This window comes from Sorex araneus, chromosome 2 (assembly GCF_027595985.1).
Source record: "Sorex araneus isolate mSorAra2 chromosome 2, mSorAra2.pri, whole genome shotgun sequence".
Classification (NCBI taxonomy): Eukaryota; Metazoa; Chordata; class Mammalia; order Eulipotyphla; family Soricidae; genus Sorex; species Sorex araneus.
The window spans coordinates 219610094-219637261 of NC_073303.1; the positions used below are offsets into that span (position 1 = coordinate 219610094).

The following is a 27168-nucleotide window of genomic DNA, read 5'->3' on the forward strand; positions in this document are numbered from 1 at the left end:
TGTTTTACTGGAGGGCCGGAGCAATAGTACAGTGGGAGGGTGTTTGTTTTGAATGTAGCCAATCGAGGTTGAATCTGGCATCCCATATGGTCCCCTGAGACCACCAGAAGTGATCGAAGAGTCAGGAGTCAGTCCTGGGCACAGCTAGGTATAGTCCAAACAAATCACTGTATCACTGTCATCCCGTTGTTCATCAATTTGCTTGAGGGGGGCGCCAGTAACGTCTCCATTAGTCTTAGCCCTGAGATTTTTTTTTTTTTTGCTTTTTGGGTCACACCCAGCGATGCTCAGGGGTTACTCCTGGCTTTGCACTCAGGAATTACTCCTGGCAGTGCTTGGGGGACCATATGGGATGCCGGGGATTGAACCCAGGTCGGCCACGTGCTAGGCAAACGCCCTACCCGCTGTGCTATCGCTCCGGCCCCAGCCCTGAGATTTTAGTAGCCTCTCTTTACTTGTCCTTCCCAATGATGCTGCATTGGAAGCTCTTTCAGGGTCAGGGGAATGAGACCCATCATTGTTACTATTTTTGGCATATCAAATACGCCACGGGGAGCTTGCCAGGCTCTGCTGTGTGGGAAATTTTTTTTAACTGATTTCCTATTCTTAATCAAATACTTGTTTAAGATAAAGCGAAAGTTGTTTCATGGTATTTGTATCCCAAAACTTCCAGACAAATTTACCCTATTTGGTAATTGCTTATTTACTTATTTGGGGGACTGGGGCGATAGCACAGCAGGTAGGGCGTTTGCCTTGCACGCAGCCGACCCAGGTTCGATTCCTCTGCCCTTCTCAGAGAGCCCTGCAAGCTACCGAGAGTATCTCGCCCCCACAACAGAGCCTGGCAAGCTCCCCGTGGCGTATTCGATATGCCAAAAACAGTAACAAGTCTCAAAATGGAGATGTTACTGGTGCCCACTCAAGCAAATCGATGAACAACGGGATGACAGTGCTACAGTGCTAATTCTTTGGGGGGTGATGTTGGTCACACCCTGGTGCTGCTCAGGGTTTACTCCTGGCTCTGTGCTCAGGATCACTCTTGGTGGTTCTCAAGAGGATTCTATGCAGTGGAGAGACTGAGTTCAGGGATTCAATTGTATGTAAAGCAAATGTCTGAAGTGTCTTATTTATTTATTTAGTTTTTGGGTCACACCCAGTGATGCCAAGTGTTACTCTTGGTAGTGTTCAGGGACCATATGGGATACAAACACCTTACCCGCTGTACTATCGCTCCATTCCTCAGTAGGTTTTTTTTTTTTAACCTGCAACACTGAGGAGTTACTCCTGGCTCTACACTCAGGAATCACTCCTGGTGGTGGTTAGGTAACTAATAAGTGGCGCTGGGGATTGAACCTGGGTCTCGGGTGAGCTGTAAGGAAAGTGCCTCATCCACTGTACCCTCCCTGGCCTGCCCCTTACTCATTTTTTAAAACCTTCTTTTGCAAGGTACCCTGATCCCTGATATATAAAAGTAACGAACCCTTCTCTCTTGAAAATGCACATAGAGGCCGGAGCGATTGCACAGCGGGTAGGGCGTTTGCCTTGCATGCGGCCGACCCGGGTTCGATCCCCGGCATCCCATATGGTCCCCCAAGCACCACCAGGAGTAATTCCTGAGTGCAAAGCCAGGAGTAACCCCTGAGCATCGCCGGTGTGACCCAAAAAGCAAAATAATAATAATAATAATAATAAATTAAAAAAAAAAAAGAAAATGCACATAAACTTTTTTGGTTTTTGGGCCACACGCAGGAGTGCTCTGGGTTGCTTCTGGTTCTGCACTCAAAAATTACTCCTGGGGGCCGGAGCAATAGCACAGTGGGTAGGGCGTTTGCCTTGCAGGTGGCCGACCTGAGTTCGATCCCCGGCATCCCATATGGACCCCTGACACTGCCAGGAGTAACTCCTGAGTGCAGAGCCAGGAGTAACCCCTGAGCATCGCTGGATGTGACCCAAAAAGCAAAAAAAAAAAAAAAGAATTACTCCTAGCAATGCTTGGGGGACCATATGGGATGCTGGGGATCGAATCTGGGTTGGCAACGTGCAAGGCCAAGTACTCTACCTGCTGTACTAACCATAAGAAAATCCAAGTGAAAATGCACGTGAACTTTTGCATAATTCAAGGGATTTGTAAGTTATACTTCTTCCTCTAATGCCATCAATTATTAAGCTGGCCCAGAGGTCCCGGCACCTTCCACTGCCCACTGCAGATAAATTAACTATTCAAGAAAAGGTGAAAGGGAACAGGGAGGTACCAGGGCGCTAGAGAGGTTATGCTTCTGACTCACTGAAACACTGTGTGTCCTGTTTCCCAGTTTCTAGTATCAGAAACATAAACAACAACGACAAAAAAGCCACACTCCAATACAATTTTTTTCTCCATTTTTACTTACATTAAATACATCGGTAAATCAGCAGTCGCATTCTGTTACCACGATTGTTATGTTGGGAGAGGAAGAAAGAGGGGAAAGGCAAATGCTTTCTCAGAAGCAAAAAGAAAAAAAAAAAGGGAAAGAAAAAAGGACACCCCTCCTAAAAAACTGACCAGAAGAAAAGAAGAAGAGCTGAGAAATAAAAACTAAGACCCCAAGCCCAACAAGGCTCAAAGGAAAGCAGAAGAGCTCGTAAGAAGCAGAAGGACGGCGGCAGGTAGGCCCAGCAGCCAAGGCCGATCCTGTTCCGACAGGCCCCGGGCGGGGAGACACCTGGAGAAACGGTTCCCGCCTCAAGACAAAGAAACATCTTCACTCCTGCTCCGTGGGGAACGATGCAGAGAAAGAACTTCATTCTGAAGAGACTAAAGAGTCATCCTAGTTCTTCCACTCTTAAGGATGCACTGGGTGCTTTTGGGGTCTGGGGGATACTGGAAAGGAAGGAGGCGTGGGGGGCGGAGTTTGTATGTTTTAGGGCCATAGGAACTAAGGCTGCCCCTGGGAAGGAAGGGAGTTGAGGCCCTAGAGGAAGACCTGAGCTGGGTCCTTCAGGATCTCAGGACAGAAGGCAGTCAGTCTGAAAGCCACAGGGGCAGGAAAGTTCCTCTCCGAGGTCACGGTAGCCTTTCCTAGCGTAACTCCCCCAATTTTCCCAAGACTCTGGGCTGGAACAATGAGCTCAAGAGTTCTCTCTTGCCTTGATGCTTCCTACAGACATCCTAAAACACCTGACGAGGGCTGTGAACGGAGGTTGGATTCAGAAAGAACCATCACGGAATCCTCTGGTGATACGAGAAAGCTGTGAGGGACTTTCAGTGCTAATTATTCCCTGTCCAGAGGAACAGGTGATGTGAAGGGCAACCAGCCGGCCCCTTTCGGTGCTAGCCCCTAGTGGTATCTGGATTAAGCCACTGTTTGCATGGGGGTGGGGGCGGGGGTGGGCAGGAACAGGGTTAAGGACGGAGGCACTAAACTGAAGGTACCACAGGAGAAGAGAAGAGAGAGGGCCGGATGGGAGGTAGAAGACAGAACAATCTAAAGACGGGAAAGAACGGTCCTACCTATTTACAGGGAAATAGAAAAGACAGGACAATGGGTGGGTCAAATTGAATGTGAACCCTGGGAAAGAACAGAAAACTCTTCCCCATTGCCTGACTCCTCTTCACTCCCCTACCCTGGCCTCGGCTATCCTGAGAACACTCTCCAGAAGCTCAGCTCATTTCCCAGGAAAGAAATCCCTACACCCAGGAGCCAGGCTGGCAGGGACAGTGGAGAATCAGAGTCGGAGGAAACCAGCAGTGGGGACTGGGCTTGGGCAGCTGCCGCTGGTCCTACGCTCCACAGCCCCTCCCCAAACCTCACACAGACCTTGGATCCTATTTCGTTAAGAAGGTCAGAGGTCAGGTAAGTCAATCAGAAACCCCCATGGAACCAGCATCCCAACGAAACTCTCATCAATTAAAGTGCAAACTGCAGGGGGATCTAGTGGCTGGGGCCAGGCCATCTCAGGGCCAGAGAGAACAAATGCATATGTACGAATCAGAGGACGGGCAGCGAAACCTGGTCCCTCCTCCAATGAGATCACAGCAGAGCCAGAGATGCAGGCAACAGTGAAGATTCTTTGGAGGACTCTGGGGTCCGGAGTCTCCCCATGCAGGGGGGAGAGGCTACCTAGAAGGCTGGGCGAAGGGAAACGTGGCCCTGGGAGAGTCCCAGAGCCACGGATGACACCGCCCACGCGTGCCCCCACCCAGCTGGCTGACGTGACTGCCCCCTGGTGCCCGAGAGCTTGCCTTCCCACCCTCACCTCTACCGAGAAACCCTCCTGCAAGACCAACTCATGAATTCTGCAGTGTTTTCAAATACGAGAAACCAAGGAGACAGAACCAAAAAAAGGCAAATGTTTCCTTACTCCCTCCTGCTCCGAGCCCTGTACTCCGCCCCCCTCCCCGGGCCCGCAACAGGACTGAACTGAAAACTTCCTTCCTCAGTTTCTGGAACCACGACCTTCTCCATCCTGGGGCGAGGAGGAGAAGGGGGTCAACAACGGGGACTGACCAAAAGCAGAAGGGGAAGAAGAGGCAGGAGACAAAAAATGTTTTCAGGAAAAATGAGGAAGAGAAGGAAAGATACGTAGGTCACTGTCTTGCACCTATAATACACAGTGAAGGAAGTTTGTTTTGGAAGGTAAGTCCCGGGGATCTGACCCCCAAGCCCCACAGGAGGGGGTCAGAGGCCAGCGGCAACAGCTGCCTGGTGTCGGTTGCTGAAGCGTTAAAAAGTGCCAAGACGGAGCTGTCAGGAGGCAGCCCTTGGGAGCCAGGGCTCAGTGTGCTGTTACCGTAGGGGCTGTGTGCTGAGGGGGGGACAGAGGTTATTTCTTAGCTCTCGTGCTAGCTCCATACTCGTCTGCTGCTAGCCACCCCCTCAGTTGCTACAACACTGGCTCTTGTTCTGCTGGGACTGCTCGTGGAGATCCACACCCCGGCTTCGGCCCGCGGCACCCCCCAGGTTCTGGGGTTCGCTCTTTGGCAACTTCTTAGCTAGAGATAAAAAGAGAAGGAAACAAAGTATGATAGATTGTGCTCATTCCCCCGAAAACACTACGGGGTGAGGGAAGCAGAGGGAGAAGGGGGAATGGGCGAGGTGAGAAGAATGTTCTGGAAAGGGGGGGCTACACAGGGTGCAAACTACGTTGGAGATGAGAGGCTCAAGCTACCCCCGAAGAGTGGCGATGTTAATGGACGGTTAGAGAATTCCCATGGCCAAGCTTCACTCCCATCTATTCTGATCCGAGGGGTAATGATCTCGCCCGGGGCGAGGGGGAGAAAGCCCTCCGCCCCTCTGGCCTTACCTATTGCCAGGAAGAGGTCGTTCACGTTCATAGCGGTCTTGGCTGACGTCTCCATAAACAATAAGCTGTTGTCATCTGCATACGCCTGGGCCTCCTGTAAGGAGTGGGGTGTCCCGGGGCTCAGAATGTACAGCGGAGAAGAAAATCCTGCCTTTCCACTCCCTATACACCAGAGCCAGGCAGCGGCCGAAGTTCCCTGCCCGGGTGGGACCCAGTGAGCCAGCTGGCCCAGGGCCCGTATTTTGGCGAAGGCTCCCTTAAAGACACACCCGTGTTTCCTACCCTGTGGGCCCCTGTGATGTTACAAGAGGGTCATGGGGGACAACCGTAAAAATGGGGGGAACTGATAGGACAGGGGATGTGGGGAGGGCGCCACCTCTGACGAAGGTTGAGAAATACGAATCTCGACCACCTCCTCCGACAAAGATGTAGCAGGAATTTTAACTCTAGGGAGAAGGTTAAGTTGGCTGGGGCTCCTGAGTCCTCAGACCTGGACAGTCCCTCACCTCAAATCCAACTGCCCCCTCCTTCCTGTTCCACACAGGCACCCCCCAGGTGGCACTCCCCTACCCCTCTGCTCTGGAATTTTCTTCTGACTCCTCTAAACTCTCCTGGCTGTCATTAAGGTCACAGTGCTGCTGTATATAACTTGGTGCAGAACTGGGGAGTGAGATGATGCATGTCCTCGGGTAAGTGTCTCGGAAAGGGAGAGAGGCCCCGAGCCCAGGAGGAGCGAGTGAGAGGGGCGCGCTCCAGGCTGCCTTACTTCGTACTCCACCATGCGCTTGTTGGCGAGGTCAGCTTTGTTCCCCGCCAGGGCAATAACGATGCTAGGGCTGGCCTGTCGCTGTAGCTCCTTTACCCATGTCTTCGCTCGGGCAAAGGTTTCCTAGGAGAACAGGAGAGAGAATGAGAGGGCTGGACTAACCGCCAATCAGACCCCTCCCACTGACATCCCCATCGCAAGTTCGCTTCGTCCAGACTTCCCTCACTTGAAACCACCTAATCTCTCATCATCCATGCCCTGTTTTCTCAGCACTAGGGAGCATATATATATATATATATATATATATATATATATATTTTTTTTTTTTTTTTTTTTTTTTTTTTTTTTTTGCTTTTTTGGGTTACACCCGGCGATGCACAGGGCTTACTCCTGGTTCTCACTCAGGAATTACTCCTGGCGGTGCTCAGGGGACCATATGGGATGCTGGGATTCGAACCCGGGTCGGTGGCATGCAAGGCAAACGCCCTACCTGCTGTGCTATCGATCCAGCCCCTAGGGAGCATAATTTTTACCCATTTTGCTATTCCTTTGGGGGAGGCACAGCTGACAGTGCCTGAGAGGCAGTGCTGAGAATCAAACCCGGGGCCTCACACATGCAAGGCCTGTGTTCTACCCTTAAGCCACATCCTTGGTCCTTTTTTTTGCCATTTTAAGAATCAGTTTTTCTCTCCCCCACCTAAGTCCTATAATTTAAAATCCTCACTATCAATGAAAGTTAGGACAAGCTTACCCAACAGCTTACCTGATTAGTAATATCATAAACCACAATTGCAGCCTGGGCACCTCTGTAGTACATAGGGGCCAAGCTGTGGTATCGCTCCTGCCCTGCTGTGTCCCAGATCTCAAACTTGACGGTTGTGTCATCTAGACAGACAGACTGGGTGAGGAAGGCCGCTGGGGATGAAAGAATAGATAGGAGAAAAGTTGTAAGTGAGAAGAGAAATGGAACATTTCATTCAAAATATCTCTATTCTCTCTTTTTTTTGGGGGGGTTCACACCTGGCGATGCACAGGGGTTGTTCCTGGCTCTGCACTCAGGAATTACCCCTGGCGGTACTCAGGGGACCATATGGGATGCTGGGATTCGAACCCGGGTCGACAGCGTGCAAGGCAAATGCCCTACCTGCTGTATTATCGCCTGGGCCTTTTACATACATTTCTGCACTACTGTCAACCTGACCCAACCTCCAGTATTAATCAGCAGACCGAGGATAGGGCTTAAGTACGCATAGGATGAAAACGCTCCCCAGGGATTCTGATGTACATTTTTTTAAATTACAAATCACTGCTCCAAACAAGGTCACTCAAACTAACACTCAATTGAACTTCACTGGGTAAGAGTAGGGAGACAGACTGTGATAAACCGTATTAACAATTCCCAAGGTTAAAGTTTTTTCCTATAGTTATAGAGAATGAAAATATACCTGCCTTGGGGCAGTGTGGCTATTTTGTTTTGTTCTGTTTCATTTTAGAAAGAATTTCCAGCCGAGGGAGCTACAATGACCAGCTCCACAAAAGTTCCTAGATGTGTGTGCCTTCAAAAGACTAAGCACTGAACACCATCTTTCCCAGAGTACTCACCTCCAATAGTGCTCTCCTGGTACTCATGGAACTGCCCTTTGACAAAACGCAATACCAGGCTGGACTTCCCCACTGCAGATTCACCAAGCAGGACCAACTTGAACTGGCATATTTTGCTGGCCTGGGGCTGCCCGTTGGGCCTTGCTGTGCTTCTGCTCGTCATGGCTAGGTGTCAGAGCGGGGCGAGGGTGGAGGGAGGGGGGTGCCACAAAGCGGCAAAGGGGGGAGGGGGGAGGGGAGGGGACCTCCAGGCTTCAACAGTCCTGCAAGAAGAAAAAGATGGGTAAAATTAAACACAGTACCTTATTACGATTATGATTATTATGATTGTTGTTATTATTATTGTTGTTGTTGTTATTATCATTATTATCTTGAGCAGGGAGGCACTCAGGAATTCGAGGTACTCAGAAATTCCTCTGAATTCTGTGCTCAGGGCTCTACCATGCAAGGTACGCACCACAGCCCTTTACTATGCCACTTTCCAACACTCCCTGCCCAGTGCATTTTAGCCACAATCCCTTTTGGGGATGGGGGTAGGGAGTAAGACTCTTTATTTCTGTGCTCCTATGAGGATTTAGCTCTTGTAAATCATCTATCTGTGACATGTAACACTTCTGGGGCTGGGAGATTCGCACGATGATGAGCTCAATGCTGGAGGTCAGGTTGAATCTTTGGTACATTACGGTCCCCTAAGCACCACGGGAAGAAGCCATGAGCACAGAACCAGGACTAGCCCCTAAGTACCACCCAGGTGTGGCTCCAACCCACCCCCAACACCCAAAAAATAAGAAAAAGATGTTACACTTCTGAAAGTGTCCTGGGCCACCAACACTCAGCGCTAGGAATGGTCAAAGAGACAGTATAGCAGGGGGGCATTTGCCTTGCACGCAGACAACCTGGGTCTGACCCTGGCACCACATGTGGTCCCTGAACCCTGCCAGGAATGAACCTTGAGCATTGAGCAGAGCCAGAAATAAGTCCTGAGCACAGCCAGTGTAACCCCCAAAAAATTCGAGAAGAAAGGACATAACCTCTTCATGTGATGCCGTTTACCCTACCACGTAACCCCTAACTGCGAAAAGACCGGAGTGGAGAGATGGGAAACTGTGTATTTTCAGTTGCCCGTTAATCTCCCAACATGCCTTTAAAAGATACCAACCCCACCCCCACCCCCAGCCGGGCCTCCTCAGCAGCGTTCTGGGGCGCAGGGGCCCGCTCCTGACAACACCTGCCGGGGGCCCTGGTGCAGTTCTGCGCAGGCCCAGGGGTGGGGGGCTACCAGCACTAACCCTATGGTGCTCGAGGAATCAGGTCGTACCTGGGACCAAACCTGGGGCCTTCTGCACTCTCCTTGATCTCCGACTGGGGGCGTTCCCCGCCTGACCCCTGCTCCCCATCACCTTTCAGTCTATCCTTTCAGATTTCTGGTCAAGATGAGGAGCAAAACACAAGCAGCAGGCCAGACACTGTACTAGCTACCTCTGCTTCTCATTTCCAAGACGAGTGTCAAAGGAAGGAGGCCTGGCCCACTCTCAACCTGCACCCGCCTTCTTGGGCCCTTAGGCACCACACCCAGTAGACCCAAGCCTGTAGCTCTCTCCAAATTAGAAGCAGAAAAAGATATGCCATTTATTGATTGATTGATTGATTGCTTTTTGGGTCACACCCAGCATGCATAGGGGTTTCTCCTGGCTCTGCAGTCAGGAATTACTCCTGGTGGTGCTGGGAATTGAACCCGGGTTGGTCGCGTGCAAGGCAAACGCCCTACCCGCTGTGCTATCACTCCAGCCCCAAGATATGCCTTTTAAACCAGAGGTTCCAAGCTTATAACAACTAATGTCCCCTCTTTAGAAACAGCTACTCAGGAGACGGTACAGTGGGTAAGACACTTGCCTTGCAGGCAGCTGACCGGGGCTCGATCCCTGACATCCCATACGCTCCCCTCAGCCCCGCCAGGAGTGACTCCCGAGTGCACAGCCAGGAGTTCTCTGAACAGTACTGTGGCCAAAACCAAACAGCAAAAACCCAAGAAAATGTTACTCAGTGCCCCTCTAGAAATCTACCTTTTTGTGTGTTTGTGTGTTTGGGGGGCGGGAGTGGGGCGCAGGGCTTGTCATACCTGGCAGTGCTGAGGGATCAAGTACAGAGGATAGGGTGCTTGCCTTGCACTTAAGTCAACCCAGGTTCGATCCCTGATATCTCCATATGGTCCCCCGAGCACCACCAGGAGTGATTCCTCAATTTAGAGCCACGAGTAACTCCTGAACACTGCAGGATGTGGCCCCAAAACAAAAATAAAGTTACTCAGTGCTCCTTTAGAAATCTGTCTTGTCGTGTTTTTGGGTTTTTTTGGTCGGGGAGGGAGGAATCACCATAGCCAGCATGCTGAGCGATCATACACGGTGCTGGGAGGGGGTTTAAACCTGGGTTGGCCATGTGCAAGGCAAGTGCCGTACCTGCTGCACTATCACTCCACACCCATGGCAATCAGTCCTGAGTGTACAAACTGAAAGCACCTTCCCACACACCTCTCTCCCCTGCCCTCCCAATGAATCATCACTTCAGGAAACTGTTCTAGCATTCCTCAGCCAGGGTCATAAGGTCCCCTCTGAGCCCTCAGGATATTCCAAGGAGACCACAGCCCAAAACAAGGGGCCACCCTGTAGGAGGTGGGGGGGCCTACCAGAAAGAAATAAGGTTGGAAGGGGGCCATGGCTTGAAAAAAATCACGATGCACTGTTCTAGAGGACGATACAAAGCAGAGGGGTCAAACTTTTTACACTAGGGGACTAACACTAGTTCAAGACCAATGGTCAAAGCAGTATTAAGCAGTGATAACTTTTTCAATGACCCACAGGATAGTTCTGTGGTTGTCTGTGGACCAACGGTTGGAAACTACCAACATGGCTTACCCGATGAAGAGCAGAACTGAATTTCCTACTTTGCCTTCTAGATATCAGGAATCTTGTGTTTGAGAAGACGGAAAGGAATGTTGGAATATGAGCACGTCCTTCACCCTGAGCCAGAGGGAAAGAAACTAGGAGACCCAGAACACTTAACAAGGCGCCAGGACGTGGCGTGGTGGCAGAGGGCATGCCGGGCAGATGAGAGGCCCTGGGGTTCACTGAGGTTGTACTTGGCTCGTGTGAATTCATCTTTCCATGCTGCAGGGTTAATTCTATTTACTCCACAACAATACACTCTCTGGCTTCTGTGGGAGAAAGTTATTTATTTGTCACTGTAGCAAGTTGCTCTGGAGTAAGATCAGGGTTAAAAATTCCCACAAAACTCGGGGCTGGAGAGATAGCACAGGCTGCAGGGCACTCCCTGTGCCTGTGGCCGACCCCTGGTGGATCTCTGGCACCCCAGAGGGTCCCTAAAGGCAAGGCCAGGAGTAAAGCCTGAGCACCACCATGTGGCCCCAAAGAGAAACAAATTCCTGCTAGTCAATAGGGCCCGAGAGATAGCTCAGGGGTTAAAGAGCTGGCCGTGGACACGGGCTGACATGGCTGGGTGTGGTCCCCCACTCGTTCCCCACAGAGACAACAGAATCATACAAGAGGAATAAATACCGCTGAAGGTCAAGGAGATAGTACAGTGGGTGGGGGGCTTGCCTTGAATGCAGCAACTGAGGTTCAATCCCAGGCAGACCATATGGTCCCCTGAGCAGTAATAATGATCTCTGAGCACAGAGCCAGGAGTAAGCCCTCAGCAACCACTGGATGTGGCCTCCAAACCAATACTCCCCCAATCCACTGAGTTTTCTTATTTTTGGACCACATCTGATAGTGCTCAGAGCTTACTTCTGGCTCTGTGCTCAGGGATCACTCCTGGCAAGGCTCAGGGGACTATATAGGGTGGCCAGGATCAAACTCGGGTTGGATGCGTGCAAGTACCTTACCTTCTGTACTATCTATCTAGCCTGTTGTATTTTAGAGTTTTGGGTACCTTACTCAATCTGTATTTGCTTCCTCATTTGTAAAATAGGAAAACTGCCTTATGAATACCTACATCCTAAGTTTGTTTTGAGGACTGAATCAGATAATGCACATTAAAAAAAAAAAAACTTTAAAAAAATCTAACATTGGAGACAAAGAGATAGTACAGCCAGTAAGGCACCTGCCTTGCATGTGGCTGACCTGGGTTCGATCCCCAGCATCCGTATGTTCCTCTGAGCATGGCCCGGAGTGACCCCTGAGTACAGATGTAGGAGTAACCCCTGAGCATCACTGGGTGTGGCCCAGAAACAAAACAAAATATTTGACATAAGGTGCTTCATGACTAGTTTTTGGATTTGGGCAAGCTGGTGGTTTTCAGCACTCCTGGCAGTACTGTATGTGGTGGCAGGCACTGAATTGGCGCTGGCGACAGCAAAGCAAGTGCCTTACTCCCTGCGCTACTCTCTGGCTCTCATCACTGATCACTGACACCCACCCTCAGAGGGTGGGTACGAGGACTAAGTGACAGATATCTTTAGTACTAGTAAACAAATACTGTTATTTAGAGTCTTTATTCGCATAAAAGATCAAATTAGTATGTTAAAGTGTATTTCAATATTATTTATCAATATACTCTGAAAAGGCAGTTATATATGGGGTCAGAGAGTACAGAAAGGAGTCAAGTCACTTGCCTCGCATGAGGGCAATCAGGTTTTTGTTTTGTTTTGGGACCATACCGAGTGGTGCTCAGGGATCACTCCTGGCAAAGCTCAGGAGGTACATGCAGTGCCAGGGAATGAACCAGGGCTGGCTGTGTGCAGTGCGAGCACCTTAACCTCTGTACTGTCTCGCCGCCTCTGACCCTAGCTTGAGCCCTGGTACTACACGGTCCCTAGAGCGCAGAGCTGGGAGCAGCCCCTGCAAGCACTGCTGGGGTGCAGCCCCAAAAATACAAAAGCAAAACCAAAAGGCAGTCACGTGAAAGAAGTGGAGAAATAAACAGAAAAAATTAGAGTAAAGAGGAAGTCAACAGAGAAATGAGAGAAGACCTTAAAAGACCCAATACAAGCTAGATTAAGATAGAAATTTAACAAATTACTGATTCTAGGTCACTGACTTCTAAGAATCTAGATATACATGTGCCATTCTATGATGTTTTCACTACTCTTCATAAAATGGTAGAAATTAAAATAATACAGCAAGTTCTTCATAGAGTTAAACTGATTCAACTTAAAAGCATTAAAATCAAGGGGACAAGCACAATGAGCTAGAGCACTATTTTATATACAGGAGCCCTGGGTTCAATTACTGGAACCACATGGTCGCCTGACCTCCAAGCTCTGAACCAATAGTAGCCCTCAACCTCACCAGGTGACTCCCCCTCCCACAAAAAACAACAAATAAAGGTATCTTTTGAAACAATTTGAATTTCTAGCTATCAGTATAGTTTTTTTTCCTCTCAAAGGTAAATATAAATATGAAATGCACAAAGAAATCTTTAAGAGCTATTGTTAAGATAAAAATAAAAGCAACAGAATTTAGACACATGGTTGAACCTTATTTGGAAAAAACAAAACAAAATTCTGCAAAGAAAGAGGTAGAAGGAGGGGCTGGAGCTATAGTACGGTAGCTAGGGTGTTTGCCTTGCACGTGGCTGACCCGGCTTCAATCCTCGGCATCCCGCATGCTCACCCGAGCACCACCAGGAGGAACCTCCGAGCACTGCCGGGTGTGGCCCAAAGAGAAAAAAGAGGGGCCGGAGTGATAGCACAGTGGGTAGGGCATTTGCCTTGCACGCGGCCGACCCGGGTTCGATCCCCAGCATCCCATATGGTCCCCCAAGCACCACCAGGAGTAATTCCTGAGCATCGCTGGGTGTGACCCCCCCAAAAAAAAAAACCAAAGAGAAAAAAGAAAAGGTTAAAAGGAGGATACAAATACTCATTAACAGCAGTTACTACCTCTAAGGGTGATCTATGAAGGACTCCAATTTTTCTTATTCTATATGATTGTTTTGGGGTCAAACCCAGCAGTACTCAGGAGGTACTCGTGGCTCTGGTGGCGCTTGGGGAACCGTGCAGGAACAGAACCTAGCGTCTCTGCATGCTAGGGGTGTGCACTAGCCTTCTGCATTAACGCCCCAGTCCAACCTGACTTCTGTGTCGGTGGTACAGTGGTGAGCATGGGTGCCCTCCAGTGATTCCTATTTCAGCAGAAAACACTGGACTGGGGACATGGCTCAAAGGACGAGAGTGCAAGCTTTGCATGCAATAGCCCAGGTTCAATCCGGAGCACTCCATGGTCCTCCAAGCACTGCTGGATTCAACCTCTAAATGCCGGGGCTGGAGCAATAGCACAGCGGGGAGGGCGTCTGCCTTGCACACAGCCGACCCGGGTTCAAATTCCAGCATCCCATAGGGTCCCCTGAGCACCGCCAGGGATAATTCCTGAGTGCAGAGCCAGGAGTAACACCTGTGCATCGCCGGGTGTGATCCAAAAAGTAAAAAACAAAACAAAACAAAAATAAAATCAACCTCTAGATGCCATACAATTATGCCAAGTGGCCGCTGAGCTCCAGTGGGTCTAGTCCAAAATTCTATTTCACCACCCCAAAAAGGCAGATGAGCAGCTAGACAGTAAAGCGATTAAGGCACCCGCCCTCATACATGGACGGCCCCATCCCTGAGTGCCAAGATCAATCCCTGGCAGGTGGTTCCTTGAACACTGCGGGGACCAAACCCCTAAAGAGCCAGAAGCAGCCCCCAGCACCCCCTTACTTCCCCCTCCCCCCCATAAAAAAAGGGAAGCTGTGGGGGACAGATGAACTGTGATTTTTTTCTGAAAAGAGGGGGGCAGGCCAAACAGTTTTGGGAACCTCTGCTATAGAATAGGGTCACTCCTGGAGCATTTCTAGGTGAAGTTAAGATGAGGGCTGAGTCCAGTTCTTCAGTTCTACGACTAAAGTTACGGGGCAATTAGGAAAATGGAAAGCTGCAGCAGACAGGAGTCTCATGTGGTCAGGACTTAGGAATTTGGTACGTCTGATTTTCACTCTCTGCCACACTCATTAGCCCACAATGATCTGAGGGTACTCGGTCACCCTGCCCCTCGCTTATCTTTAAGTTGCCCCGAGCTCATCCTTAAAGTTCCTTATCATCTCTAAGAATCCTGGAGTATGGAGGAGAGTAGGAGAAAGTTTAAAAGAATTTCAATTTACTTCCAAAAATCTGGGTATATTTAAATTTTTTTATTTGCTTAGGGATTTTTAGCATCTGTGAAAAATCTGAATTTTTCTGTGCTGGGGGAGGGGTCCACATGCAGCTGTGCTCGATTACCGCTGGCTCTGTGCTCAGGGATCACTCTCGGTGGGGCTCGGAGAGCCACGTGCGGTGCCAGAGAGTGATCCTGGGTCAGTCGCTTGCAAGGCTGGTGTCCCACCTGCTGTCCTATCATTCCACTCCCAAGACACGTTTTCTTTAGCACATCCAGCAGTGCTCCTGTGACGTGCTAAGGGCCACTCAGGGCAGTGCTTGAGGGACCAGGTTGTGCCGGGAATCGATCTTGATCTGGTCATTTATTCTAGATGCGCCAAATGTGATCCTTTGCCGTCTTCCTTCCCCAGTGCCGTGGGAGGTTTCTGATCTCAACTGTGGTTAATGTGTGAATAGTGCGCTAGCGAAAAAAAGGAGGTTCAAATTCTTTCAACGTGTATGAGCACCATATCAGTAACTTGTGTGCCACAACTACGGGGGTGAGCCCTGGAAAGCATGGGTGCAATCACTGGCAACTACAGGAATGCAAAACCTTAGTGAGCATGGTGGCCAAACATGCAAGTACCACAGCTAGGAGTATATGCAACCCACAGACACTGCAACACTAGCAGCATTTAAGGAGGGCTGCTGGGAGGGAATAAAATTGGAGCCCAAATTGGAAAGTGGCTCAAGGGACCGAGCACATGCTTTGTATGGAGGAAGCCCAGGTTCAAACCTTAGCACTGGGGCTGGAGCGACAGCACAGCGGGTAGGGCGTTTGCCTTGCACGTGGCCGACCTGGGTTCGATTCCCAGCATCCCATAGGGTCCCCCAAGCACCACCAGGAGTAACTTCTGAGTGCATGAGCCAGGAGTAACCCCTGAGCATCTCTGGGTATGACCCAAAAAGCAAAACAAAAAACCAAAAAACCCTCAAACCTCAGCATGGCCTGAGCAGAGGGGAGCTGACACCACTTCCCACATCCAGCAGAGCCAGGAGTAGCCCCAATGCACCACAGGCACAGACCAGTCCCCCCATCCCTAATATATGTAGCAATAATAAAAAAGAAAAATTCGGGGGCCAGAGAGATAGTATAGCAGGGAAGGTGTTTGCCTTGCACATGCCCGACCCATGTTCGATCCCCAGCAACCCATATGGTCCCCTGAGCACTGCCAGAAGTAACTTACTAAGTGCGGAACCAGGAATAACTCCTGAGCACTGCTGGGTGTGCTCCTCCCCCAAAATTGGGGGCCACACTCAGCAGTGCTCAGGGATAGTTCCTGGTGGTGCGCTGGGGGCCATGCGGTGCCAAGGATCAAACCGGAGTTGGCCACAAGCAAGGGAAACACCTTAACCCACGTACTAGCTCTCTGGTTTCAAAAAGAGAGAGAGAGAAAAAAAAAGGAAATTAAAACATAAAGAAAACAAACAGGGGCTGGAGTGACAGCACAGCGGGGAGGGCGTTTGCCTTGCATGCGGCCGACCCAGGTTCGATTCCCAGCATCCCTTATGATCCCCCAAGCACCGCCAGAAGTAACTCCTGAGTACAGAGCCAGGAATAACCCCTGAGCACCAGGAGAGGGGTCTCTCCTGGTGGTGCCTGGGCATCAGACCCAGGTCAGCTGTGTCTAAGGCGAGTGCCTTACCCAGTGTTCTGTCTCTCTGGCCCTCTCACACTTTATTTCAAAATATGGGACGAAGGAGCAGGACGTTAAGCCTCAAAGTGACTCCCTTACAATATGAAAACATAGTTAGATGGCCAAGAAGATATCAAGGAGCTGGAGTGCAAGCTTGGCATGAAGGAATCCAGGGTTCAATTCCCAGTACTGCTGGACCCCTGGACACTACCAGGAGTGACAGCTGAGCACCAGTGGGCTGGGAGTTGGCAGACATGACTTCTCTCTCCCACAAAATAAACAAAATCTGGAACAAAACCACGAGGTTTAGATCGGACAGAACTTTCTTATCAGACACATCCTCCTCAACCTAGAAACACAGTCGAGAGCTGGGGAAACGTGAAATGAAGGAACAGTCATACACTCAGGTTGCAAAGTCCCCGTCAGAAAGCCCTGCAGGCAGAGCCCAGCCATGGTCAGCAAACGCCAGAAAGCAGTCCTGGGTTGTCAGATGAATAACAAGTAGGTTAGAAAACCCTGGAGTCGGGGCTGGAGAGACAGTACAAGGAGAGCATTTGCCTTCCATGCGGTCCAGCCGGGTTCTACCCCGGCCACGTCCTGTCGAGAGTAACTGCGAGGGCAGCGCCAGGATTAAGAACTGAGTACTGGATGGGGCTGGAGCAATAGCACAGCGGGTAGGGCGTTTGCCTTGCACGCGGCCGACCCGGGTTCGCTTCCCAGCATCCCATATGGTCCCCTGAGCACCGCCAGGAGTGATTCCTGAGTGCAGAGCCAGGAGGAACCCCTGTTTATCGCCGGGTGTGACCCAAAATGAAAAAAAAAAAAAAAGAAAAAAAAGAACTGAGTACTGCTGGGTGTGGTCACAAAACAAAAATAGATACAATTCTAAGGTGTCAAGAAGAATGCCAGAGAGATAGCAGAGATTATGGTGCCTGCCTTTCGTGCATCTGACCCGGGTCTGATCCCTGGGACCACACCATCCCGAGCACAGTCAGGCGTGACCCCTAAACAAATCAAAACCAACCCCTGAAAAAAGAAATGTATGTCCTGCCTTTCCTGTTCACTGTAATTGATGGTCGTGATCTACTCTGGTTTTTTTTTTTTTTTTTTTGCTTTTTGGGTCACACCCGGCGATGCACAGGGGTTACTCCTGGCTCTGCACTCAGGAATTACTCCTGGCGGTGCTCAGGGGACCATATGGGATGCTGGGAATCGAACCTGGGTCGGCCGCGTGCAAGGCAAACGCCCTACCCGCTGTGCTATTGCTCCAGCCCCTCTACTTTGTTTTTGAGCCATATCCCAGCAGCGGGGTCACTCCCAGCAGCGTTTGGGGGATCACACAGTGCCGAGGATTAAACCTGGGGCTCCTGCATTCAAAGCATGTGTGCCAGCACTTTGAGCCATCTCCCCAACCCTAAACCTTGACACTGCATCGCAACAAGTTGGATTATTGTGTGTATCAGAGGCTAAAATCTCAAAAGATCAAGGTACAGAAATGGAATAATACATATAAGGTCCAATTTGATTATTTCTCATATTTTGGCAAATTTTTTGGCTACAAGTTGAGAAAAGAAAATGAAGTGCTCTATTGGTGGTAAGAATGGAGTCCCAGCCTTCAAAGGGAAACGATTCCCTTCAAAACTGAAGCAAGGAGCAGGGAGCTGCGGCAAGGGCTGGAGCACACGCTGGTGTGCCGCTCCCAAACCAGTAAAAACTGAAGGCGAAGAAAAAGGGAGGAAGCTGCTGTTCCCTTCAGCCCTTTCAGCTAGGAAACCTAATTTTAACTTCCCTGAGAAGTGCAACCGCACAAGAACTGCTCTTATTTCAAATGACTAGGGAGGCAGAAGGACTGGCCATGGCTTCAATCCCCTGGAAGAGGCGGCGGGAGAATGAGGCAAGTTCTCTACTGTTTTGTTTTGGGGTCACAGCTGCGAGTCCTGAGGGACCGCTTCTGGCAGTGCACAGGCGACCTTAGGTGGTGCCGGGGACTGAACCCAGGTTGGTCATACACAAATCAAGTGCCCTCGGGGGCTGGAGCGACAGCACAGCCAGTAGGGCGTTTGCCTTGCACGCGGCCGACCTGGCTTTGATCCCCAGTATCCCACATGGTTCCCCCAAGCACGGCCAGGAGTGACTTCTGAGTGCATGAGCCAGGAGCAACTCCTGAGCGTTGCTGGGTGTGACCCCTCCAAAAAAGCTAAAACAAATCAAGTGCCCTACCCTCTGGATTATTACTCTAGGCCCTTACAGGGACAAATTCTTCTTTTTTTTTTCCCTCTGTGAGTCACATCCGGTGAGGCACAGGGGTTACTCCTGGCTCTGTGCTCAGGAATTACTCCTGGCGGTACTCAGGGGACACATGTGACCCTGAGAATCGAACCCAGGTCGGCTTCGTGCAAGGCAAACACCCCACCCACTGTGCTATCGCACAGCCCCTAGGGACAAATTCTTTAGCGTGGCCAGTTTAAGGAACTTTTCCTAGCAGCATACAAAAGTACGCAAAGGACATGCTTCTGGGCTATCTATCCCAATTTGAGCAAATTAGACAAGAGTTTGCTTCTTTTTCTTTTTTTTTTTGGGGGGGGAAAGGGGGCACACCCAGCATGTTCAGGGTTTACTTCTGGCCCTATACTCAGGGATCACTCCAGGAACGCTCAGGGGACCATGAGATACTAAGGAACGAACCAGGAACGGTCATATGCGAGGCAAGTATCCTACCCACTGTCCTGTCTCTCTAATCCCATTTCTTTTTTTTTTGGAGGGGGGGAGTGTCACACTTGGCAGTGCTCAGGGCTTACGCCTGGCAGAGCTCGAGGACCATGTGTGGTACCAGGGATCAAACCAGGATTAGCTACGTGAAAGGCGAGTATCTTACTGCTGTACTTTCTACCCAGCCGCAGAGTTCATCTATTAGGTCCCCTCTGTAGTGGCATTTCTATTCTTGAAACCAACTACAGTAGACTACTACCTAGTAATAGCGCCTGGGTTCCAGGCCCTTGGCCTCTGGAGTCCAGCCTACTCTCAAATGGTAGCCCTCTAGGGTCAGTCTGACAGACAAGAGGTAAGTCTAGGGCTTGGGAGACAGCTCAAAGGGCTGGAGTGTACACTGCATGAAGGAGGACCCCTGCATAGCATGTTCGATACCCATCAACACATGGTTTCCCCCCACTCTCAGGCGCCACCGGGAGTGAGCCCTGAGCATCAATTCAAAAGAAGCCCGAGCAACATTCGGTTTGGCCCCAACCCCCCTCCTCACTAAAAGAGGAGGCAATCTAGAGATCATTCAGTTCAATCTATTTTATAACTGAGGAAACTGAGGGAAATAGAATCCACCAACTTGGCAGGTACAACCACAAAACCAACTGCCACACTGGTGTTTAGAAGCAAACATCTTTCTAGCAAGACACCTAGCCAGGTAGCTCTGTGGACTAGTTTATCATTACACCTATTAAGGAAGCAGGAGATGCTGAACTCTGGACTGAGCTCTGAAGAGAACACTAGGACCAGAACAAGAGCTTAGGCTGGATAGGGTTTCTACCTCTATTGAGTTTAGATAAGCACTTCCTTTGGGACTGAAAACAAGCTAGGAAAACCCAGGCCTTCCCTGGAACGGGATCCAGCCCCCTGTCCTCTGACAGAAGGCCTCACTCATTACCAGGTTTCCCGAGCACTTCTGCCAGGAAGGTCGAAATAAAAGCAATTCAGTAGAAAACAATTAGAAAAGTGGTAATTCTGCAAGAATTGAGTGAGTCTGGGGATTAATGTGAGGGATTTACTGAATAGGAAAGACAGATCAGAAGTCAGTAAATACCTCCAACTCTCCAGACCTGTTTATACCTCAATTTACCCCCATATATATGTATATATGTGTGTGTGTGTGTGTGTGTGTGTGTGTGTTTAATTTCTGCTTTTGTCCTCACCAAGCAATGCTCAGAATTATTCCTGGCAGTGCTCAGGAGTTCACATGGGCTGCCAGGGACTGAACCCTGGCCGGCCACATGCAAGGCAAGCTTCCTACCCACAGTCCTATCACTCCCTATTTTAGTTTTTGGAATAGACCCAGACTACTCCTGGCTCCCTGACTGGGTGACTCCTGGGGGTGCTTGTGGACTACGTGCAGTGCGAGGGATCAAAACAGATTCAGTCACATACGAGGAGCCTTAACACCTGTACTGTACCTCTGGCCCCAAATTATAAAAATTTTGAACTGAGCATTCTATAACTTGATTCAGCTCTTTCATTGTGTTGATCCAGTGTTAACCAATGAGTCACCAGCTTAAATGAGAGTCCTACTTCCCCTACCCTCTCGTATTTCCCCAAGAGGCAAAAAGCACACTCATCTCTTATTAACATGGTAGTACAAACTCCCTATTATTGACCCAGGGAAGACTGGAATGCTCTTCTCCACGATGCCTAGCAAACTCCAAGTTCTAACTTTTAAGGCCAAGCTCAAATGTCACCTTCTCCATGAAGTTGTGCAATTTCTCTTTTATTCCAGAATTCACCACTTCCTCCCCTCTGGCTTCCACAGTCTGAAGAATATTTTGGGGTGGGGGGGGTGGGGAGGGGTGATTGGGCTACCCCTGGCTATGATTAGGGTTACTCCTGCCTATCCACTTGGGAATTACTCCTGGCGGTGCGTGGGGACCATATGGGATGCCAGGGGATTGAACCTGGGCCGGGTGAGCGCAAGGCGTACCTTATCTGTTATATTGCCTCTCTGACCCTGAAGAATACTGTTATCATCGCATTCGTTACATTGTAATATTAAGTTATTTGGGTTTTGTTGTTGTTTGGGGGAAATACCCAGAGGTGCTCAGTGACTGGGGGCTGCTCCAGTAGCGCTGATTCCTGTGGAGCCAGGGCTCACGCATGCAAAGTCTAACACTGATGAACGCTTCCACAGCCCAAGATTTAATTATTCTGTGTGCTCCTCTAAAGTACAAACTTATTTAAAAAAAAAAATACATTGATTGGGGGGCTGGAGTGATAGCACAGCAGGTAGGGCGTTTGCCTTGCACGCGGCCGACCCGGGTTCAAATCCCAGCATCCCATACGGTCCCCTGAGCACCGCCAGGGGTGATTCCTGAGTGCATGAGCCAGGAGTGACTCCTGTGCATTGCTGGGTGTGACCAAAAAAGCAAAAAAAAACCCAAACAAACAAAAAACCATTGATTGGGGCTGGAGCGATAGCACAGCAGGTAGGGCATTTGCCTTGCACACGGCCAACCCAGGTTCGATTCCCAGCATCCCACAGGGTCCCCCGAGTACCACCAGGAGTGATTCCTGAGTGCAGAGCCAGGAGTAACCCCTGTGCATCGCCGGGTGTGACCCAAAAAGCCAAAAAAAAAAAAAAAAAAAAAAGAAGAAACATCAAGGGGCTGGAGTGATTAGTACAGTGGTAGAGCGTTTGCCTTGCACATGTATGACCTGGGTTCAATCCCCGGCATCCCATATCATCCCCCAAGCACCGCCAGGACTAATTCTTGACTGTAGAGTCAGGAGTAACCCCTGAATACTGAGTATTGCTGGGTATGACCCAAAAAGAAAAAAAAAAAAAAAAGAAAAAAAATCCAAGTACGGGGGCCTGAGCGATAGCACAGCGGGTAGGGCGTTTGCCTTGCACACGGCCGACCCAGGTTCGATCCCCGGCATCCCATTTGGTCCCCCAAGCACCGCCAGGAGTAATTCCTGAGTGCAAAGCCAGGAGTAACCCCTGAGCATCGCTGGGTGTGACCCAAAAAGCAAAAAAAAAAAAAAAAATCCAAGTACTTTTATGTTATCTTGTATCGCTCAAGCAGAGCTCAATGTCTGCTCCCTAGTAGCTGGTTATTACATTAGCCCTCAATTAACGCCAAAGTAATTCTACTTTCCTCCTCCATCCACTCCTCTTCCCCTCTGCTATCTTGATAAGATTCTTGGTTACATTTGGTGAAATTCCTTTCTTCAGAGAAACTGGCTTCAGAGAGCCAATTCTCTCCCTGATTTCTCTGTTATCTCCCTTGGATAGATGGGCCCCTGAAGACCCAGCCCACAAGGTACTGTTGCAACTCATCTGGGCTAACTGCTTTTCCTGTCACCGGTTACCATGCCTCAGATGGCCTCATCACACCCTACTACAGCCCCCCACCCTAACACTGAAGCAACTAGCTGAAGACCAAGTGGCATGCTGGAGAGACAGGTTAGTAGGTAGGGCGCTTGCCTTGCATGCAACCAACCCAGGTTCATTACTGACACCACGTATGGTACCCTGAACACTGACAGGAGTGCCCTCTCGCAAGGAGTAAGCCCTAAGCACAATTGGGAATCACTCCCCAAACAAAATAAAATAAAAACAAAGTTCCTTTAATCTTCAATTGATGTTAAATGTCCAAAATATTCAGGACACTATTAAAAAGGTACTTTTTTCTCCGGAACAGAAACTATAACCCAACCCAGAAATCCGCATGCTCTCTGATCACCTAGGTGGCTCCTTAGCTAAGGTACATTACAGTTCAATGATCAGATTTTTCCAAAAACACTCTTTATACTGTACTGTGTAGGATTTTTCTGTTCTTGTTTTGGGGCCATACTCAGCAATGCTCAGGTGGTACTCCTGGTACTGCACTTAGGAACTACTCTCCTGGTGGTGCTCAGAGGACCTTATGGGATGCCAGAGATTCTAACGCCCCACGACCCACTGCACACTCTCTCCGGCTCCCAATACTGTGTATGATCTTAAGGCATCCTTCTTTCTAACAGGTGCTACATTAATTTTGTTTTGAGGGCCATACCCAGCGGCAGTGCTCGGGGCTCACCCCTACTCTGTGCTCAGGGAGCACTCCTGGTAGGTTTTGGGGAGCTCCATGTGGTGCCCGGGACTGACCCAGAGTCTGCCACGGACAAGGCAAATGCTTAACTACCGTTTTAGCTCCCGGGTCTTCAAGTCCCTCGTTTTCGGTTTGTTACCACGCCTGGCACTCGGAATCACTCTCAGCGCTCCTCAGAGGCTCACGAGGTATCAGGGATTAACCCGAGTCTTCTGCAGACTATACACCTCAGTCCAACGGGCACCGCTAAGCTCCCTCCAAAGAGCAAAAACCTTGCCGGGCATGCAGTGCAGAGGCACAGCACTTGCTCGTCGAGTGTGAGGCCCTGGATTTGATTCCTGGTATTCCATCTACCCCGCAGAAGAAATAAAAGCAAAAACTTGAGGCCATGGATGTGGCTCAAGTGACAGAACACACGGGGAAGACATGTTTTCGGATGTCCTTACCCCAGGACCACCAGCGGGGCGCCCACAGTTTAAAAAAAAAAAAAAGGAGGGGCTGGAGCGATAGCACAGCGGGTAGGGCATTTGCCTTGCACGCGGCCGACCCTGGTTCAAATCCCAGCATCCCATATGGTCCCCTGAGCGCCGCCAGGGGTAATTCCTGAGTGCAGAGCCAGGAGTAACCCCTGTACATTGCCAGGTGTGACCCAAAAAGCAAAAAAAAAAAAAAAAAAAACCTTTAAAAGAGTCAATACTTTGTGAAGGACCAGAGTGACAGTACAGGAGGTAGGGCACCTGCCATGCAGTGACCAACCAGGGTTCAAGTCCCAGCAGCTTACAAGGTCCCCAATGCACTGCCAGGACTAACTCCTGAGCACTGCCACATGAGACCAAAAGTTGAAACAAAACAAAACTTGTTAAGTGATTGCTATTTTCCTCTGAAGAGGGCATAATTCATCCTGACTGCTTTCTGAAGGTATGTTTTAAGAGGAAGGAGGAAAAGACAAAACAAGTGAAAACCTGGGTAGAGAAAATAGAAAGCCTAAGAAGAGGGGAAGGACACACACACACTTTTTCTCTTGGTCTGACTGCAGGAGAGAAAAAAAAAATTCTGAAGGGAGAACGATAGATGTTTCTGAGAGCGCTGTTCAAAGACTAGACACCTTCAAAGGCCAGTAAAACACAAATTCAACTTTAAAAAATAAAAAGAAAAAAAAATAAAGGTGGTAGTATGAGATATCCCAGCTGTAGTGAGGGTTAGAAGAAAATCAATTTCAAATCCAGATAAACCAAAACCAGAGTTTTTTCTATCACTAGAAAAAGCTACCGGAGCCCCTAAGAACCATCTTTTGGGATAAGGAAGGGCCAGTCATACAATCTCTACACCCGGAGAGCATGCACCAGGAGAGGGTCGCAACCTCACCCCCACAGAGGGCAATAATTCTCCCAAACACAATGATTCCTCTTACTATTCCTCCCTGCCCATGAAAGACCGTTTCTGCGATTTATCTGGGCATTTCCTAAGATATCTAGTGCACAACTGGATGTACGTGTGTGTGTGTGTGTGTGTGTGTGTGTACGTGTGTAAGAAGAGGCTTAACCTAGAGTACAACTCTGCCTCTCTGGATCTGACAGAAGCAAGAAAAAATGAACTGTGAAGGGAACACAAGAAATAACAGAGTATCATCTCTGAATGTGATGGGAACATGAAAACAGGATTGTCTTGGGTGGCACATCCCCCAAAGCAAAGCCAGATTAGCTTGACTTGCTGTCCCTTATCTCTTACCCTTCTGGATGAAATAGGTATAATGAGTTGTTTGGATTTACACTTTTCACACTTCTGTTTTATGGAGTGATAGCACAGTGAGTATGGTTTGGCTGACCCAGGTTCGATTCCCCCGTCCCTCTGGAGAACCCGGCAAGCTACCGAGAGTATCCCACCCGCATGGCAGAGCCTGGCAAGCTCCCCGCTGTGTATTCGATATGCCAAAAACAGTAACAACAAGTCTCACAATGGAAACGTTACTGGTGCCCACTGGAGCAAATCGATGAGCCCCGGGGGGGACAGTGCTACAGCTCATACTTCTGTACAACTTTAATATTTAAAGATACAGACCTACTAATTTTGAAACCAAGAAGGAATGGAGCAATAAAACACACTCGTATAAAAGGGGAAATAACCTACGTACAATTGAAGCGAAATCAGTAAGAGGTGATGCAGGGTGGGAGGCCGGAGGGTCGGCGGAGCATGACCCGTGTCCGGGAGTGGACCGCTGTGGCTCCAGCGAGCCCCCCCTTTGCTCTGCCAGGACTCACCTCCTTCCCACTACCTCACTGTCCAGCCCACCTTCCTGGGCGCACAGCAGCCGGCGGGGGGCCCCTCCTGGGAGGTCGGCAGGGAACAAAGGTGATGCCAACCTTCTGGAATGGAATTTCTCCCTCTTCCCCAAATCCTCGCCTCAGTGACATCACCTCCCGTTTCCAGGCTCGGTTCCACCAAGTCACTACCTGCCGGGGAATACCCACGGCACACTTCCCCCCACGGCGGTCCGCGGGCCAGCGGGGCCGGCAACCCCCCCCCCCCCCCCCCGCCGGCGCCGTGCAGGGCAGCCCCGGAACCGGCGGATCGCACCCACCGCTCGGGGCCAGGCTGGGCCGGCGGGGACAGAGAGGCGGCAGCTGTCCCCCACGTCTAACTTGGCCCGAGCCGGGCGCTCCGGCAGGACCGGAGGGGTCCGAGGGGGACACACGGCCGGCCGTCACCCCGAGCAAGCCCGCCCCCCGCCCCCAGCGCCGGTCCCCTCCGGCGATGCCGGGGGGAGCAGCACCGGAAAAACCTCGGCTGACCCCGTCTCGCCCGGCGCGGCCGGGAGCAGAGGGCGGGGACTCTGCAGACGCCTCCGCGGCCCCCGCCGACCCCCAGGCCCGGCTTCCTTCCCTTCCCCACCCCCTCGGGCTCCCGGGGCCGCCGTCCGCCTCCGGGCTCCCTCGCCCCGTGTCCCCCAGCTCCCGGCGCGCGGATCAGGCGTCCCCCCCGACCCCCCCACCCCGGCGTCGGGGCCGACCCCCTTCTGGGCTCCCGGCAAGTGGGCCAGGCTCGCGCCCAGCCCCCGGCTCCTCCCTCCCGGCCGCCGCCGCCGCTCCCCGGGGCCGGCCCCGGCCCTCGGCCCAGCCCCGGCCCGGCCCGCCCGGCCCGGCGCCCCGCCGCCTCCCGTACTCACCAACTTCGGGCTCCCCGCCCGCCCGGCCCCCTCCTCAGCGCCCCCATTAGGCCTGCCGGGGCCCGGCCCCCTTCGCCCGGCTCTCGGGGGCCTCTCTCCGCCCTCGCGGCCACCCGGACCCGCCTCTGGGCTCGGGTCCGGTCGCCCCGCTCTCCCGGGCGCCTCCGTCCCTCGCCCTAGTGGGCTCCATCAGGCCGGTACCTGGGGCTCCGTGTCCCCCGTCGGGCCCAAGCCTGTGCCGAACAGACAAACAGCTGCAGCTCAACCAAACTCTCCGGCCCCTCCTCCTCCGCCTCTCGGCCGGGGCGGGGGCCCCAGCCAATAACACGACTACCCGCCTACCGCGGAGGGTGGGCCCTGGGAGTAGCAGTCCGCCAATCATCTGAACAAAGGCGGGACGCTTTCGGCGCAGTGGCCAACGGGTCTGAGCCAGGGGTCGGACAGGCGGGTAACGAGGCCAATAGAAAGAGGGAAACCTGGAAGACGGACAAGGTGAGGAGCCATTACAGAACGAGCTCCCGGAGTCAGGGGCGGGTACACTGTTGACAGGCATACGTACCTACCAGTCAAATATCGAGGGCCTCCTTACCCCGCCTTTTGACTCATAAACATCTAATCAGGTGAGTGCAGGAGGCGGGTCAATGTGAAACTTTAACCAGTACAGCAAAAATTCGGGACTTGAATGGCAGGCGAGAAGAGGTTGAAAGAAGCCTTAGGAA

At 50.9% G+C, this 27168-nt stretch overlaps 1 protein-coding gene across 1 annotated transcript; it reads right to left on the minus strand.

Moving 5' to 3' along the window:
- Positions 1 to 2362: 2362 nt before the first annotated feature.
- Positions 2363 to 26789, minus strand: RAB5B (RAB5B, member RAS oncogene family). Its single transcript, XM_004601594.2, has 6 exons — positions 26651 to 26789; positions 7652 to 7914; positions 6813 to 6964; positions 6050 to 6172; positions 5284 to 5377; positions 2363 to 4972 (listed from the first exon to the last, which is right to left on the minus strand). Exons 2-6 carry the CDS (start codon positions 7812 to 7814, stop codon positions 4857 to 4859), a joined length of 648 nt encoding a protein of 215 aa, XP_004601651.1. The 5' UTR covers positions 7815 to 7914; positions 26651 to 26789; the 3' UTR covers positions 2363 to 4856.
- Positions 26790 to 27168: the final 379 nt, after the last annotated feature.